The sequence below is a fragment of the Bemisia tabaci genome, chromosome 4, assembly GCF_918797505.1.
Source record: "Bemisia tabaci chromosome 4, PGI_BMITA_v3".
Lineage (NCBI taxonomy): Eukaryota > Metazoa > Arthropoda > Insecta > Hemiptera > Aleyrodidae > Bemisia > Bemisia tabaci.
In genome coordinates, this window is record NC_092796.1 from 912808 (window position 1) to 928112 (window position 15305).

Below are 15305 nucleotides of genomic sequence, written 5' to 3' on the forward strand. Positions count from 1 at the left end.
CTTTAATTATTATGAAAACCAGTGATTTTTAGGTGTGTAGCACTAATTCCTCACTACGCAAAAACCTCAATTTAATATTATTAAACTAAAAGGAAGTCTCCAAAGTTTAGAAAACTTTTAAGGCAGCATCAATTCCACCTCATAACTCAAGAATTGCCGAGTTTCATCTTTCGTATCATCTTTTATCTCACGTTGCCTATCTCACATTTTCAAGTGTCGGTTACGCTGCGTCTGTTACGTAACCGACACAATATGGCAGGGCCGCCATGTTTGCGCGGACCTCCAGCAGTCCCGCGGGAAGCGCTGATACCTGATTCAATGGCTTGTTTATCAATCACTTTAACTTTGCACTGAATCAAAATAGAGCGTGCCAAAGCTGGAAAAAGGAGGTTCAATACCTTTAAAATGAGGTAATGAACTCCTGTTAAAATTGGTGCACTTTTATTTTTAAGGTATTTCACATTTTAACTATTCCTGTTATCGTGAAATCACCCTCATGTTGGTACATCTTTGAGTCGAAGCAGCTCTAACATTCTGAACTCCTAGTGGCAGATTGAAATGAAAAAGCGCTTGTTCTTAGCAGAGCGCTTAAAACAGAAAAAAATCTCACTAATCGTACAGTACATATGCAAGAAAAATAAGGAACTCTGGTTGATTTCATCACATTTATTTCTGAAAAGAAGCTTGACACAAAACACATTTACGTACAATGAGACTTATTCTAAAGCATCAAAGTTTTGGTAAGTAACAAAAATAGCCTCTTCTTTGAGGGACGTATTGTGTACAATGAAACCCAGTTGTGAGTAAGCAATTAACTGGCACAGAAACAAATTTCTTTATAAATCTGCAATAATTTATTCGCAAATTGTAAAACCTGCATTTTAAACTGCTCACAAACAAATTGGCCTGGACCAAGTAATCTTGGCCGATTCCTTATTCGGAAATTATGACATAACATGCAAAAATAAAGGGGGAAAACAACAACTTGCGTGATGAAAAGTTTCAACAAAAACCTACCTACTCAAATTTCCCAAGTGACAGGAAATCAATAATGAAATAGGTAGGGAGGAAGGAACGTAAGTTGAACCAGTTGAATCGTGTGAATTAAGCCAGCTGATTAGCGATGAATTCTCAACAGAAAAAAAATGATGCTTGAAATAACATACAATTCATAAAATTAAAATGTATGAGCTTTTAAACTTTTAGCCCCCCACCCCACCCTAACACTCAAGTTTGAGAAGGTTAATCGCTCCAACTGACCAAAACATAAAACAATTGCTTCCACTACAGTTTCAGTCCTTCCTTTCATCTCTCCATGATTTTCAATTAACTTGGGAGACTTTCAGGGCTACCTACCAAGGTTACATTATGGGAGATGCAAGCATGAAAAAATTGATTGAAATGTCAAGTTACTGGCCCCTTGTGGAGTTAAAACAGAGTTAATTTCTATAGAGAGGGCCAGTTATTGTGGAAACCCTCTTTGAAAAGTAAATCGGGTAAAACTTACGTCAGATAAGTTGGTAGTTGTTAACTTTCTGTTTGGAAGCGATTGCAACGCAGTCATTCGATAGGGTCAAGGATTGGCCGCGGGTAACGTCCACGCCTTGCGAAGAAACGTGACTTGGGCTTCTGTGCGTGACAGTCAAAACTGAAGGACTGTCAACATACCTACTAGACGCGAGTTCTACCTACTTTAAGGAATCCTTTTTAAGTGAAGTAATGAATTTGGGTGTAGTATATACATGTAAGAAGCCAAAAAGAAGAATACAATTCCTGGACAACGAAACAAAAAAAAATTGAAATGAACGCCTATCAGGATTTGAGGGTTTTCACTTGAAACTACGTATCAATTTTTTTTGTAGACTGATTGTCAATGAACTTAAAATTAATGTCATTCAGACTATGTTTACGCTTACATGAAAATCTAAAAATTTAATCATGCAGTGATGCAAATAATTTAAGAGAGAGAGAAAAAAACTACTAGGGGAATGATTTCTACTTAGAATTTTTGACTGAAATCTTCAAATAGGTGCTCTATCCGAATGACACTCTTTGAATTCAGTCGTTGATTCATGTTTGAACCAAAATACATTCTTGAACATACATTTTTTTCAACATTAACTCGTGAGTATTTTGTCGATTGAAACATGTGGATGCCTGAAGTATATCCCCTGTCTACACCACCTCTTGAAAATATAAAACATGTAGATGGACAGTTTTTGATCTGATTTCAATTGGTTACTTTTCTTTTTTTCTGGTGAGCAAATGAAGAAATGCAACATGATTCTATTTTATTACTCTTTTACGTAAGCTGGTACCTACTTCACATTTAGCAGGTAAGTACGTTGATAAATTAAGTAATTTATTCCTAAGAAGTCAGCATCTACAAACTCATAGCACATTAATGCAATAATAACTATTGTACATAAAAATCACAATTTTTCACTATTTACATTTTTACAATTTTTACTCTTTTAAAAATAGCTACAATTACAATTGAGTGGCAAGAAAACATGGGTAAGCAGGTACAAAATACCTGATTCAAACAACAGAGGAAAGAAATCTTCAAAATTGAAAAAGGCTATATATCTGTTACGCGAGTGAAGTAAATGTGATGTATTTTTCGAGATGAGAGAGTTAAGACGAAAAATTTCTGGGAAAACGAAATGTCATTCGCAGCTGGTCTCAAGTCACTGAAAACTTGGATGGGTATAGTCTCTGAGATGAAACTTTATGGTTGAATTATTCCTATGAATAGGTGCAATATTTTATCTTAAACAGGTCACCTATGAATTTCATAACTCGGATCTCAACAAACCATTAGAAAGTTTCCTTTGATTGATACTCCTTTTTTTGGGGGGACAAAATTAAGTCAATTAAGTTAATGATGAATAAAAAAATGGAATATTCTTATGTCAATAATTGACAAACAAATAGATCCCATGATTGGAATTTAAAAACAGTACATAGAACCGTATGTACTCTAAACATTTGATGAATTGATAAATAAAAAAATAAAATAAGTAACCGGGAAAAAACTTTGTTTTTGAAAGTGTGTACCTTTTTACTCTAACCTAAAGGAAGAAAGGCAGCAGAAAAATTGTATATTTTATCAGGAAACAGAATTATACAACTGAGGTACTCTGCAACGCGGCAGCCCCAAACGGCAGTGCAATCTCTAAGCTGCAATTGTACTCTAACGAGCAAGCACAGAACTGTTGAGATGTTGGCACATTTATAGCTACGATTAAAAAAAATTCAGAATTTTGACTTTATAAATAAATTTATCAATAAGAAAACCTCATGCCTATTCTCTGATGATGAGCACTGACATAAAAAAAATTACGGGCATTAAGATTCATTAGAAAATAGACGAGTGAGGTTTTAACGTATCCGTGGTGAAATTGCATAAGTCCGTAGTTCGATTTTCGACGGTTTTAAGTATAAGCTGCATCAATGAGCTGTAGAAGATGTATTTTGTCAACCATTAAAATAAGTAATTCAAAAGAATCGTAAAATTACCTTAAACCGCAATGGACCACTAGACAAGGTACGAATTTAAGCAATCTGATACATGTTTCTTAACCAGAATTTCACGTAGAATACGATTCACACAACGAAAATTACTGAAACCAACTCCGAACGAAGATGTTAACGTTTTTAATTCACATTGGTTACGAGGAATTTCAACTGCCCGCTCACAAGAAACTCAAAACTCTACGTGAGTCAAATCGCCCACTACAACGGTTTCAGCAAGCTTCTCAATCGAGCAATGTTCATTTCCCACCACGTGTTGTTCAAACTATTAACAATTTGCTATAGCTGAGCCATAGCGTCAAGATTAAGGTTGCCAGATTTTTATATCGCAGAGACTGTCATGATAACGTTTAGCGCGCGATGTGAATCACGTAGAGCATTGAGTTTTCATGAGCGGATGGTTTGAATTCACGCATCAGGAATCATTAAATATCTTTGCAAGGAGTTGATTTCGGTAATTTTTGTTGTGCGCGTCGTATTTTGCGTGAAATTTTAGTTTAGAAACATGTATCAGAATGCTTAAATTCGTACCTTGTCTAGTGGTCCATTCAATTACACCATTGATGTGTCAATGTACCGATAGGTTTTGATTTAAAGGACCGATTTTATTTTTTGAAAAAACGCGTACATGCGCACACTTATTTTTTCAACCAAGTATTTGAGTGTGGAAAGCTGGTAGGTATACATTCAAAAAGTAACGCACCATTCTTTGATGGAAGCTCAACAATTTGCAGTGATTGCAAGGTTTAATAGGAAAAGGAGCTATTTGAAAGTTACACTACTGATTGAATTAATGGGAAAACATTCTCACAGTCTGCTTCAAATGCTCCATTCCTACATAATATCTTTTTGACTAGATTCTTTTTACACTTTATCGACATTTTTTAATAAAATACTTGGTAAAATTTTAAAACAATACCTGCAAGATTCATAAAACTGCGACTATTTACATCATCACTTTTCATCGGAAATACAAAGCTCATGAAAAGAGAAAAAGAACACGTAATATTTACACGACTTGGGATACGTAAGAAAATGAGGGCAAAATGAAAAATTAAATAAATACAAAAATAAAAATGGGAAAATAAAACAAAAGAGAACCAAATGAAAGTAGAAAAAACATTAAACCGTCAAAGGAAACCCTGCCGAATCTCAGTGGTAAAATTTTTCGCAGGTCCCCACCGATTCAGTTTCATTCATTCTGTAACAGAAAAAAAAATATCAAGTGATAAGTGATTACCAAAAATGTATCATTATACATAGTTATCCTACGTTTCAAAAAAAGGAAAAGGGGGTGCTTTAAATTGATCCATTTAGCACGAAACAAGCATTTTGAGGAGCGTTCATTAAAAGTTTTTAATTTTTACGTTGAATAGTCATGTTATTGTTGAATCTTAATAATTTCCCACGAAGACTAAATTTTTTTGAACAACGTTTCTTTTTTTTCTTTGGCGGAAAAATACGTTTCATAAGAATACGATGATGAAATGCAAGGAGAAGCAGAACTTAAAGTAATAATTACTCACCTGCCAACTAGTTTACGTCGCACTTGTTAAAACTATAACAACTATAGACATTATTAAAGATTGATACAGGCACGTAGCTGAATTAAAGATCACACCCATGTCTCTCATTTCAGGTTCTGTGAACAAAAGAAAAACAAAAACTAAAATTAAGTCAAGGCAAATAAGAGGTTTTACAGTAAGACCTTGTTGAATATCAAGTGACTATGGATGTCTCGCAAGATGAAGGAAAAATTATACCGTGGCATTTTATGATGTGCAATTCTAACAAGTCATTTCTTAACTTCTCGTTGGAGTCATTGTCTATTGCAAATTTCAAGAAAAATCAAAATCAAATTTTCAATCCATAGAGGACTGGCATGAAAATGCTGAGGGCTCACTTATTGAGTCGATTAAAAAAAATTAGGTAAGACATTAATTTCCTCTCAGTCCCGCATACAGAAATCTTTCGGGGGGAGCTGCGACTTAGAAATCAAATACCAGTTTAGAAATTACGAAACTTTGCGGTTACTCTTAAAACAATGATTTTATAGACTATAAGCTCTAAATCTTAAACTTAAATTGAGGCCAACCTTGAGGTGGAAGAAGGTTAACACACAAAGCTCCTACAGATTTCGAAAAGTTTAAGCTGTAAATTTCTCGATGAGCGTTTTTCTCCTTTTCGAGGAGGAACATATCGTCACCTTCCGGCCAAAGTATCACAAACGCCATGCGATTTTTCAACATTTCGGCCGCCATTTTATTTGTTTACAGAGATATTGTTCATATCTGTAAGCTATCCGAAATTTTCACTGAATTTTCTTTGAAATGCCGATAGAATTTAGTGCAATTTTCGAACAGATTCTGCGGCGGAAATTTTGAAACGTCGCATGACGCTAATGATACTTTGGCTGGAAGGTGACGGCATTAACTCGGAAGCAGCCTCTCTACTTTCTCTTCTTTTTCTTGGATTCGTGCATCCGTGAAGTTTCGAAGGGCTCCTTCAATAAAATTTATAGGTAACATAACGTGCTCCGAACAACATGATATTGCATATACTGCTTTCGGAAGGCGCTTCAAGTTGGCAGGGTACAGGACACGTCACCAACTTAAAACCCCGGGAAAGATAAATATTCAAACTAAAAGGATGATTACTAACCTGAATATATCGACTGCGAATCGTAGACTGAGTTCGATTCTACAACAAAATAAAGATATGAAATTCATTAGTGCAAGCTTTGGTTCACCTGAGATGCAAAAAATGTAAAAACAATTATTACAACAATTGATCGACTGACATAAAAGACCAATGCGATGTGCTTTTTTTGTTTTGACTCGTAGATACAGTAAATGTCTCGACAAGATCTTATCCGCGGACACTTATTGCTTCAAATGATACTAAAAAAACACAGAACTATATGCTTAGCAGTGCTAGTTACTTCTGGAAAGCATTACGAATGAGGGAAGAGAGTTATGTGACACTTTTTAAGAAAACTGATAGATAAGCGTTTCAAGAAAATCTCGTCTCAGAAAACGTCTCAGAATAAAAAATGGAGCATTAGGTATAGCTACTTTTTTTAGCTCCCATATTATTGTTTAAGATTAGTTTGCCATCTATTTAAACCGAATACCCTGAGAGTATGAGCGAGTTCTTTAAATTTATCTACACAGGAAAAGAAATCCGGCATGTATTTATTTAAAATTTAAAGTAAAATACGTAAAAAATGTATCCGTTAGACTTTTAATCTCAAACGCGTTGGCGTGGAAACGGTAAACATTGTACGAAAAGGTCGAACGATCTCATTCTTTCCATGCAAATAATAACAACATTAAAAAGAAGGAGGCATCAAAAATGGGCCAACTGTAAAATAGCCCACCAGACGATAGAAATTTAAACGTCACATGCTCTCTCTTCAAAATCTTGCGTAGAATACTTATCACCCACCGGGACGTTTGGCTATCAATTCTGAACGAGACATTAGTTACCGATGTTTTTAACACGGATCAAATGGAAGTTAGAATGTGAAAATGACGTCATTTGTACTTTACCGTTGAGCCAATGTTATAGTTGTAAACTTTAACGCGTATCTTACAAGGAAGTTGATTTTCAGACTTCTCGTTGTGCAAATTCTCGAAGAAAAAAAATATTGCGTAACGCTCGATCTTGTACCTAGTTTGAAGGCCCCCTTGGTTTCAATCCATATCATAAAATCCAAAAAGGGAGCATCAAATGAATGGCCACACAATTTCTATCTTTGTAAGCTTTAGGGCGTCTTCGTCTTTTTTGATTACAGGTATTCATACATGTTTCACGGCCCTCTCGAGCATTTTCAACTCGGACCTCGGCTCAGGCTGAGGGGGCGCACGAGAGGGATTCTGTCCTTTACAACCGCGGCGCGGCGCTTGAGTGGCCAGGCGTGCTACGACCTCCTGCCTATCATAAGCGAAAGAAATGACGTGAGGGAACAACGCAAGGTACTTAAGGCGGGGGCAAGGCATGCTGAATAGCTGGTATTCGTATAAAAAGAGGCGAGCTAAAATTTGACGACGCCGGCGATGTACGAGTTTCTTGGAACGAGTACTGGGCAGAAAAGTTGACTATCACTTCAACCTGCCCTCCACACAACCCTTAACCCTTTTCATCATGCGTCTGTTTTTATAGGAGCTTCCAGTTTTGCCAGAATGAGATGATGTAGCTGGGCAGTGTTGGTTATGAATTCATAAGCTGGTATGTTTCAGAGGACAGGGTTGTCAGCGGGGGAGAATATATACCAGGGGAGAAATATTATGCCTCGAACTTGCTCTCTTTATGCGATCTCAACGGGTATCAGCGAAAGTTAGTTTCGGAGATCAACGTTGTTTTTCAACAGTTGGTGATCGATGAGCAAATGATATTATGGCTCATGATTGAGCAGTTTAAAGGGCAAGTTTTTCTAAGGAAGTACTTATGGATCGATATTTTCTTTTCTTGAGTGAGGACTGTTACGCAAAATGAAGGAGCCTAAGGAACAATCCCAAACCGGAGAAAACTAAAAAGAAAAAAACGACTTGTGATTGGAACTTGTGTTTGGACACAATTTCGTGGGTGACAAAGTGTCAGGGACAAGACATCGTCACCTTCCGATTGAGCACACGGGAGAATTTCGCGAGCGCCGAGAATATGAGGAATTAAGTCGGATAATGACTGAAAGATCGCGGAAGATTCGGAACTGATAGTTTTTTGAGTCGGTAATTTCGAATTCGATGTCAAATTGCCTATACATTTTCACACCCTGACCTATTAATTGTGGGCAAGTTCATGGCACGCTGCGCTGCGGCGCGGAGTGCTTCTATGGGTGGGCGTGCTGCCGCTTGCCAGCTCGGAACGCACACTAACGCCTACAAACCTAAGGGGATACTTCAAGCATTGCGCAATGCGTGAAGTAGCCCCTTAGGTTTGCAGGCGTCAGTGCGCGTATCGAGCTGGCAGCACGCCGCCGCGCCGTGGCGCCCCCGACTCGTATATCGTATAAGCGACTCGTATATCGTGAAAATTTTATCTTTTTTCAATTTTTTTTTTAATTTTCGACTTTCAAAATTACACACTGGTCGTGTGAAGTAATAAAAGAACTCTCAACGCTAGATGAAGTGTAATAATGAAAGGCAGGTCGTACGCCATGCGCGCTGCGGACGGCGCACATTGGTTCCAGAGCCCGATCTAGGCGGCATTAATTAGAATATCACCCTTACCAGCGTGCAACATATGCTTATATGTGTTTTTTGGGTCGCTGATCACGAATTTAAAGTCGATTTGACCCTATCGTTAACCATAATATGGTAAATATGCGTAAAATAGCAAATTCGCACTCAACACGGGATTAATAATTTGACAACGTGGCTCTGTGCTTGAACTATGATAATCTTGACAAATTTAATGATTATAGTCATCAAGAGCGATCTACTATTTTACTAATATTTTGACCCTGAGTGGTTATTTTTGTTGAAGAGGGGGGGGGGGGGTGTTGTTACATTGAATAACTTCACGAAGCATCCAGTCAGCACGATCTGTTTTTGGAATCTACTTCTGGTTGCAGTTTCAGAAATGGCAGTATAAAAATTCAATAAAAGGGTGTCGCCCCTATCAAACCATTTCGACCAGTGAGCAGGAAAAAATTCACGAAACTGCAATGCCTGTTGATTTTTTTAATTCCAGAGCAACCTTAAATTTAAAATGTTGTAATATATTTTTTTCGCTTCAAAGGGCAAAAGATATTTGTCTCTGTACCATGCCTAGGATTACTTAGTACTAACTAGAAATGGCCACTTGAGACCCGGCAAAGTACCTAGTTGTTTTGGGCCGTTTTGGTAGTAGTAGATCATTTTTAACACGAAAAATTTTGATCTCCTCAGAGTTTTGCACGCCCATGGAAATGATATTTTTGGGTAATTCTTTGGAAAACCGATTAAATAAACTTCCCTTTGGATGAATATCATGGAAAGAAGTAGTTTTTTGACATTGCCTGAGAGGTCGAACGATATCACCCACCCGTCACGCGAGCCACATCCAATACTCATGAGGGCTGAGCAGGCGACTTTAAAAGGCTGTATTTCACAAATAGGCAAAAACTGGCAAAAGATATTTATATCTACATCATGCCTAGGATTAGTATTAACTAGAAATGGCCGCTTGAGACCCGGCAAAGGCCGGCAAAGTAGTTGTTTTTTGCCGTTTTAGTAGTATTAGATCATTTTTAACACGAACAATTTTGATCTCCTCAGAGTTTTGGACGCCCGTGGAAGTGATATTTTTGTGTAATTCTTTGGAAAACCGATTGAATAAACTTCCTTCTGAATGAATATCATGGAAAGAAGTAGTTTTTTGACATTGCCTGAGAGGTCGAACGATATCACCCACTCGTCACGCGAGCCACATCCAATACTCATGAGGGCTGAGCAGGCGACTTTAAAAGGCTGTATTTCACAAATAGGCAAAAACTGGCAAAAGATATTTGTCTCTATATCATGACTAGGATTAGTACTAACTAGAAATGGCCGCTTGAGACCTGGCAAAGGCCGGCAAAGTAGTTGTTTTTTGCCGTTTTAGTAGTATTAGATCATTTTTAACACGAACAATTTTGATCTCCTCAGAGTGTTGCACGCCCATGGAAGTGATATTTTTATGTAATTCTTAGGAAAACCGATTGAATAAACTTCCATCTGAATGTATATCATGGAAAGAAGTAGTTATTTGACATTGCCTGAGTGGTCGAACGATATCACCCACCCGTAACGTCCCACATACAGTGCTCATGAGGGCTGAGCGGGCGACCTTTAAAAGTCTGTATTTCACAAATAGGCAAAAACTGGCAAAAGATATTTGTCTCTACATCATGACTAGGATTAGTACTAACTAGAAATGGCCGTTTGAGACCCGGCAAAGGCCGGCAAAGTAGTTGTTTTCAGCCATTTATATGGAAAATTACGCGAAATTAACGTAAAATAGCGCTATGTCTAATGGTTTATCTAGAGCCATAGACTTAATCTAAAGTTATGATTTAAACATCGTAAACCTTCAAATTCACTTGAATATTAGGATTCTACCTTCAAAACCTTGTTTCTTTGCCCAAAATGGCGACAAACCTCTATTAGGAACATCACTCGAATGAGATGAATGAGGAAATGGATACAGCCGCAGAGAGAACGGCCTGCGCGCTCATCATTTGCGCGCTAGGAGCTTATCATTTCCTTATCACTCATCCAATCATCATGATATTTGGCCGAAATACCCTTCAGAGTATGTAGTGTCGACCAGTTGTACTATTTTTCAATTTTTCCAAAAGTCATTTTTTCGAATTAATGCCGCCTAGATCGGGCTCTGGAACCAATGTGCGGCGCAGGGCGGCTCGTGAAATTCTCCCCTGTGCTCCGTCGGTCACCTTCCAGCCGAGGTATCACAAGCGCCATGCGATGTTTAAACATTTCCGCCGCCATTTTATTTTTTTACATAAAAATTGTTCAACAAAGCTGTCCAAAAATTTCACAGTATTTCCTCTGAGCAGCGGATGAAAAAGAGTGAAATTTTCAAACAGATTCAACCAAAAATTTCTCTGTAAAAAAAAATAAAATGGCGGCGGAAATGCTTAAACGTAGCATAGCGGTTGTGATACTTTGGCGGGAAGGTGACGATATGACAAAATATATAAAAGGGAGTCAAAGAGCCTGTATAAATATTAGCATGTTTAGGCAGTATGTTACTGACCACATATTCCAGGGACTTTTGATAGAGAGGGGGAGGGAGGGAGGGAGGAGGGAGAGAGAGAGAGAGAGAGGACACTTACCGCCTCGCGTGGAAAACGAGAACTTGTCGGAAATCTGGTTCCAGCCGAAGCGATTCTTGGCTTGCACTTGGGCCTCGTATTGGGCCGCCGGCTCGAGGTTCTTTATTGTGTACCACATCTTCTTCGTGAAGGATTCGCTAGGCTGCACCGGTAGTGTGATGTCATTCCACCCGGAGTGCAACCTGTTATACGCGTAAGCGTTCCAGCTGCCTGTCGTGCTGTTGTAGTCTTGCTGCAATTCATACAAAAACATAAGAACTGTGAGAAGAGAGCGTAAATAAACGAACAGAAAAACATTATGGTTTAGAGATTTGAACACGGACGAATCGTCGTACTAACAACATAGATCAAGAAACAAAACTAAAACTTACAGAATACTCGTATTACCGGAGACTCATGAATGTCGTGTGTGTGGTTTTTTTTTCTTCCTTTTTTTAATTTTGTCAATGAGAATGCCTTAAATACATGAGCGCTTTAATTAAGTAGGCGTTATCGATCATAATTCATACTTGTATCTAAAGTAGGGCAGATTGAGTTTGTTTATCAGGTTTTTTCTTTTTAAATTGAAAAATCAAGTCTTGCCTAAAGTTTCGTTTCTTTTTCAATTTAATTTAGTTATTTAACACGCAAAAACGATACATCAAATATTTTTTTCATTTTCTGTGTGAAAGAAAAGGTAAACGGGAAAAATAGAGGTGGAGAGGAGGAACTACACTGTTGTTGGTGCAGAATCTAGTGACCGGTACTCTGGATTCCTGAAAGTTGATCCGGTTAACCAGAAGTTTAGTAGATATTTTAGCTGTCTATTAGGTACTACCAGGGAACTGGTGCTGGCTACCATGTTTGAGTAGTATGTGTATATACTGTTAGACAGTCTATTGCCCACTTTCATGCTTTTTTATCCCAATAGGTCATTCCTGGAACGCCGAGAGTCGAAAAAAAATTGTAGGATTCATGTACGGTTTACAGGTACTTTTAACTTGGGCACTTGTAAGGAGAGAAAGCTCCCCTTGTTTTCTACAATGCCACAAAAGGGTTAGAAAAGCAGCCGTAATCTGGTGCTGCCACGCAAAGAAAAAATTCTAATTAGCGGGAACGTACGGAGGAAGATATCGTGGGAGATATTTTTATTTGCATATAAAAAGCCTAGATCCCTTTTCCCGTGCGTAAATTATTGGCGACCGGCATGAGGGAAGAATAACTGAGGTAGAAACTCGCCATACGCGTCCTCCCTCACCCATTCTTTTTCATTTCCCTCCCCTATCGCCCACAACTCACAACTCACTCACATATATTTACTGGTAGCCGACGAAACGGGACCAAAGTTGGATAACCAACTCCTTCCCTGGTTATCCAACTCGTTGGATTCCCAGACTCCTGGTTCGGTTAAAAAGGCAGAGAGGGCGAGATGCGAAAACGAAAAATGACAAATTTTGAAAAAAAAAAAAAAAGCGAAATCAATAATTTCACCTTGATGGAAAAGAAAATTGAAGTGACGCATGAAAATTTATTGCGGTTCGGCGAGAATGCAACGCAAAATGGATACTGAAGAAATGAATTTCTATGGGAGCTGACCAAAAAAAAATGTTCTAGATGCCCAAATTCATGCGCTCAATTTTTTTAAAAAAAACTGCCAGATTTCGTATTTAACACAGAATGATTAAAAACGGACTCAAACGAAATAAAAGTCGACTGATTATTACTTCTTTCCGTTTTGTAAGTGTTATGCCGTTAGTACAATACAAAAACTTCATTTTTCTACGCGTTCAGCTTCCTCGTATATTAAGTCGTGTTCGATCACCAGACGAGTTTATGCCTATACATCAAACTTCCCATAGATCTTCACCTCTTGACTTAAAACTATCTTCAGTGCGTTTCCGACGGGAGAATCTCTATTTGAGGGACTTAATCTTTTGAAAAAAAGAAAAAATAAATAAATAAATAAATAAAGAAAAATCGAGATCCCTCTCTTATAAAATCGATTGCCGAAAGGCGGCCTCAAATAAAATGAGTAAGTAAATAGAACATAAAGTTTTCTCTTTTTTGAGAAAAAATACAGTTTGAAAATTCGCTGTGATCGCGGGTCTTATTTTTGAATGAACGTCATATTTTTTGGAGGAGCATGTTGATGACGAACTCTCTTCTATTACATGTTAGGATACGACTCATGATTCTGAAAGATTTGCCGTGTTCCCGGTCAAAATCCCACCACGAACCAATCAGCAGACCCCTCACGCGCATGGTTGCCAACCTTCGAAATTAAATTTCCGAGACCGGCCTGTTCTCAATTGAACGAGCACGATCCTGCAACCTTGGATACGCCGGGGCACGCGGAAGTTTTATCGAGATGAGTACAAATTCAAATCCGCGCGCGCTAACTTGAAAGACCATTTCCGGAGAACGAGACTGATTACGTGAATGCACTCACGATTAACCATGAATACACGACACCATTGACGGGAGTTTTTTTTTAAACCGCACGCCACAATCGTTGTCAACTCGCCGTGGCAACGCTGGCATATTGGCAACGTTGGTTTTGCCCGTTTGAATGCGTATTAAATAATCGATACATCGAGGTAGGTAACTTTAGCTAAAGTCGATTATTTGTAAGGATTTAAATGGTGGAAGAGCAAGGGAAAGGACTTAAAGGATGCGAGTTTTTGCGATAAAATCGGCGACGGCGTACGCCACAAGTGCACGCGATTCTCTTGAATGGTTTCTAAGGGGTTCTTTCCAGACTTCCCATGTTGTACACGTGGCTGTTACCGCATAAAATTAATTCAGCGCGATATGTTGTTTCCTCAATGCAACAATTTTTCTTTCTCGGTACAACGAAAGACAGCTCTTCTTTACGTAATCAATTTTGTGCAGTATTTAGCGTTATTTTGAAAACTCAGGTCTGTTGAGGTAGGCTGACCTTAACTCTTAGACGCAAAAGACTTTTTTTGTGCGCCAAGACCCAAATCAGGACAAATACCCGTATTTAAATACCTTATTAGGGTGTCTCATAATATTCATGTATTGTGTATCGAATAGTTCAGTCAAATCCAACATTAGTCCGATGGTTGCTGAGAATCGTTGCTGAATTTAGCGCGTCTCGCGCAAAATTCAGGCATCGGGCCGATGACTTCCACATTCAAGCCACATTCAGCTCCCACATTCAGCGTGTGATTGCGGCAAGAATTGCATACGTATCTCTCGAAGCACTACTGCAAATAAGACAAACGGAACCGGCACAACGTGGAAACAGAGCGACGGAAAGGGCGGGCATTGATGACGGCGCAGAGATACGACTATTCGTGCTTAATGGATGTCCGTATTGTATCAGCAAAATTGAAGGCGCGATGGCGCGAGGCGTGAACTCGCACAGGCACAGCTCTGTTTTATGCTGTCAATGAGGTATCGTCCATACGCGGAAGTTAAAAAACGAGCCCTGAATGAATACTTATCCCCCATTTTTTGTTGTATTGATGCTAGAATGTTCTTTTTTTCAATTTGATGTCTGATTCTTTTCTTAGGATGTATTTGTAGACCTATGTCTAAAGCACGACAGTACTGGCCTTATAACTCCCGCAGAGGAGATGGTCGGGTCACTTTGGCCCTGCTTCGGCTTATGGGGGTTAAAATTGTACACTTTAATATTGTGAGGTCACAAAAAAAATGGGACAAAGAAAGTGTTATGGGTCTGGAAAACTTCTCGACCACGCGACCGGCGTGTCGCAATCAATTGCATGCAAAAACTGAAAGGCCCCAAAAACAAATTTCAAGAAATAGAAAACCGCGCCCGCGAGGTAGCGTGAAAACTGCTATTTCCTTTAAAATTGAGGTAAAAAGCACGTAATTTAAGAGAAAGTGGAGTAGGAATAGCATATTTTTTGCAAAATCGCGATAATTTGCAGATACTTGTAAAGAGCAAAAAAAAATTCATCACTCCAAATTTGTTTAGGAG

General features: G+C 38.5%; 1 protein-coding gene across 2 annotated transcripts in view; it reads right to left on the reverse strand.

Annotated features, from left to right (window-relative positions):
* Positions 1 to 651: 651 nt before the first annotated feature.
* Positions 652 to 15305, reverse strand: part of LOC109031245 (lachesin) — a 559402-nt gene continuing 544748 nt past the window's right edge. For both annotated transcript variants that reach the window (XM_019042658.2, XM_019042659.2), the window contains 4 exons: positions 11357 to 11588; positions 6199 to 6237; positions 5064 to 5179; positions 652 to 4738 (listed from right to left, as the gene is read on the reverse strand). In XM_019042658.2, coding sequence (XP_018898203.1) covers positions 5076 to 5179; positions 6199 to 6237; positions 11357 to 11588 — 375 coding nt within the window. In that variant the 3' untranslated portion in view covers positions 652 to 4738; positions 5064 to 5075. The remainder of the gene's footprint in view (positions 4739 to 5063; positions 5180 to 6198; positions 6238 to 11356; positions 11589 to 15305) is intronic.